Here is a 2,658-nt window from a genome sequence, read left to right on the forward strand (position 1 = left end):
AATAAAGACAACAAAACTTACTCCAAAGTTGTTCTCTTTTATAAAGACAGGTAGGAGTTGCAAATGTAAAATGCAGATACCAATTTGTCTTTTCTTGTTTCTTTTCAACACCAAAAAAAAGAAGACGCGGTGAAACACCTAAAAAAGGTTGATGTGGACAAATCCTAACCCTACCTTTCTAGAAACCAAAACTAAAGACCACTTTCCCCAATTTGTTGAAAGGAAAACTTTGGATAACAAAAGACTAGATTCAGGTTTGTCCACAAGAGTAAATAGCATAAAATACCTCTTGAGATATGTGGAAATTTTCTAGAACCACTGCCACATGTCTAGCTAGGTCTGAAGACAAATGGACCAGGCGCTGCAAGTTCTTTTCCTTCACTGTTTTCAAGATCCAAAACGGCTGAAACATTCAAGCAGAAAGTGTTAAATAGTACACAATGGTCCTAAAGTAAGTTAGGAGTGTGGGAACACAAGAGGATATTATTGCAGTAGTTCAGTGTTACTTACTGTTACAATGTTATCTGAGTGACCAACATATCTCTTGACAGAAGCATCCTCACACACAACATATGTGGCATGGCAACCAATAAACCAGTGGTCCAATAATTTTGCATCTTCACTCGTAGCAGCATCCGATATCTGCAGATAAAATGCATTTTATGTAAAAACCATTCGTGAAATTTAACAAGGGATGTCGCGTGAAAATGATTCCAGTGAAAGAGTGGAGATTTAGTGATGCTTGTAGGCTGATTTTTTTTAGAGAAAAGGCATTGCATCATTTGGATGATTGCTCTCTATCTATCTATCTTTAAGTAATTCTATTATCCATTTGGTGATTTAATATTATATTCTATCAACAGGAGCAACAGAAAATACTAATTTTCTTTCTGAAGCATGTGGGTGGTGGAGTGTCAACCATTATGGAGTGAAGCAGCAACTGACATGGACATACCTTCTTCTTCATCTCACCAGATATCCCAGGGTCAATGTAGATCGTCTCATTCGTAAAAACGAACACATCATGTTCAGGTTCTTCTCTATGAGCCTGAAGCTGGTGCTTACGTGTTGTGTCTGAGCATGCTTTGTCTTGAAAAATCATTGGTGGAAGGCATGACTTCTCGTTAACAGGAAGTCCAACAAGCCTGTTGGATTCCCCGAGCGGCAGGCCGTTTTCCCCAATGTTCTTGATACTGTACAAGGATTCGTCCAGCCTCACTGTAGTAGAAACACCATAAATCAGAATCAGATGATGCACTGGTAACTGGGCAGGAACAGAACAGGAAGAAGTATTGATGGAGCTTGTCTTACTGTTCCTTCGAACACAGTCGACAAACCAGCCCAGCGTGACAACAAAAAGGCCATTCCTGGGACCATGCTTGAGAGCGTGCTCAAACTTGCGCCCGGCGAAGCTGTGCTGCGTGTTAAGGAAGCACAAGCATGGCAGCCTGAATATTTTTTTCTTTGATAAACTGGTAACCTGAATTTTGAGAAACAAGCATAACAGTGGATGATTTTGAAAAGAAAAGAAAAGAAAAACAGACAATGGCAAGGATATCTGCACCACGAGGTGAGTGCATTTGGGGTGCAAGCTGCCGCTGTACTCGCCTCCCAGCCTCTCAGCGGCCTCCTTCACCTGACTCCTGGCCTCTGCAGAAGAGATACAAACACAAAAATTCCCCAAACCACATCAAAACCCCTGAAATTGAGAAGCAAACAATTCGCCTATGAAGCCATCCCAGGCCAAATTCGAGAAGCAAACAATTCACCTTTAGACAGCCCCGTGACGCAGACGACCAGGCCGGCGAAGGGCCCGTCGGGCGGGCGCCGGGCGGCAGAGGCAGCGGCCGCGGCGGAGCGGGAGGCCGAGACGGAGGAGGAGGCGGCGGAGGCCGAGGAGGGCTGCATCCCGGGGAGGAGCAGCCTGGAGCAGCCCCTGCTGGCGATTACCTCCACGCCGCAACGCGCCATCGCGGCTGCTGCTGCTCCGGCGGCAGGGGCATGGCCCGGCGGGGCGGGGCGCGGGTGGGAAAAGGGCGCGGCGGATTCGGTGAGGATCGGAGAAAGCGAACCTACGGGGAGAGAGAGCGGCCTCGAGGCGGGCGCCGGGGGAGGTGGTTGGATTGGATCCGGTGGTGTGGTGGCGCTTTCGAGGGAGGGCAGGGAGTTAATGCTGATGGCGATGACTCCTCCTCCTCGGCCTCGCTGCTCCTTGGTTCGTCGCCGCTCGCGTGGGATTGGAGGGGGGCCTCCCCGGCGATGAGGGGCGACCGCGCGGGCTGGTCGGAGGGCAGGCGATCCGGGCGGGGACGAGACGGCGACGAAGTGACCGTTGGGGGGAGGGTTCGAGAGCCCCCCTACTTTCTGTCTTTTTTAATGGAAAAGTTCAGCAACTGTGGCAGAGACGACCCGGTGGACAGCCTGTCTGCATCATGTATTCATGCTGTGATTGTGAACAATGCTGTGCCCTGATGGTGTCACCGTCCAGGCGCTTGGACTTTTGGGTGGGTATGTCACCTTGTTGATTGCGCTTAGGGCTTGTACAATGGATAGCCTCAAGGTGATGCCTCGCATGCCACATAGGATCGGATATGACGTAAAGTAGGTTCGGATAGGGAAGCGGGATCTTCTCCAGGAGGCAGGTGCTTGAAGAGAAAA

At 49.2% G+C, this 2,658-nt stretch overlaps 1 protein-coding gene across 1 annotated transcript in view; it reads right to left on the reverse strand.

Annotated features, from left to right (window-relative positions):
* LOC119299547 overlaps nucleotides 1-2,399 on the reverse strand; it is a 4,428-nt gene extending 2,029 nt beyond the window's left edge. The window contains exons 1-6 of the mRNA XM_037576744.1: nucleotides 1,770-2,399; nucleotides 1,559-1,650; nucleotides 1,312-1,414; nucleotides 956-1,218; nucleotides 511-642; nucleotides 257-403 (exon numbers count right to left, since the gene is read on the reverse strand). Coding sequence (XP_037432641.1) covers nucleotides 257-403; nucleotides 511-642; nucleotides 956-1,218; nucleotides 1,312-1,414; nucleotides 1,559-1,650; nucleotides 1,770-1,971 — 939 coding nt within the window. The 5' untranslated portion in view covers nucleotides 1,972-2,399. The remainder of the gene's footprint in view (nucleotides 1-256; nucleotides 404-510; nucleotides 643-955; nucleotides 1,219-1,311; nucleotides 1,415-1,558; nucleotides 1,651-1,769) is intronic.
* Between the last annotated feature and the right edge of the window lie 259 nt (nucleotides 2,400-2,658).

Source organism: Triticum dicoccoides, chromosome 5A (assembly GCF_002162155.2).
Source record: "Triticum dicoccoides isolate Atlit2015 ecotype Zavitan chromosome 5A, WEW_v2.0, whole genome shotgun sequence".
Lineage (NCBI taxonomy): Eukaryota > Viridiplantae > Streptophyta > Magnoliopsida > Poales > Poaceae > Triticum > Triticum dicoccoides.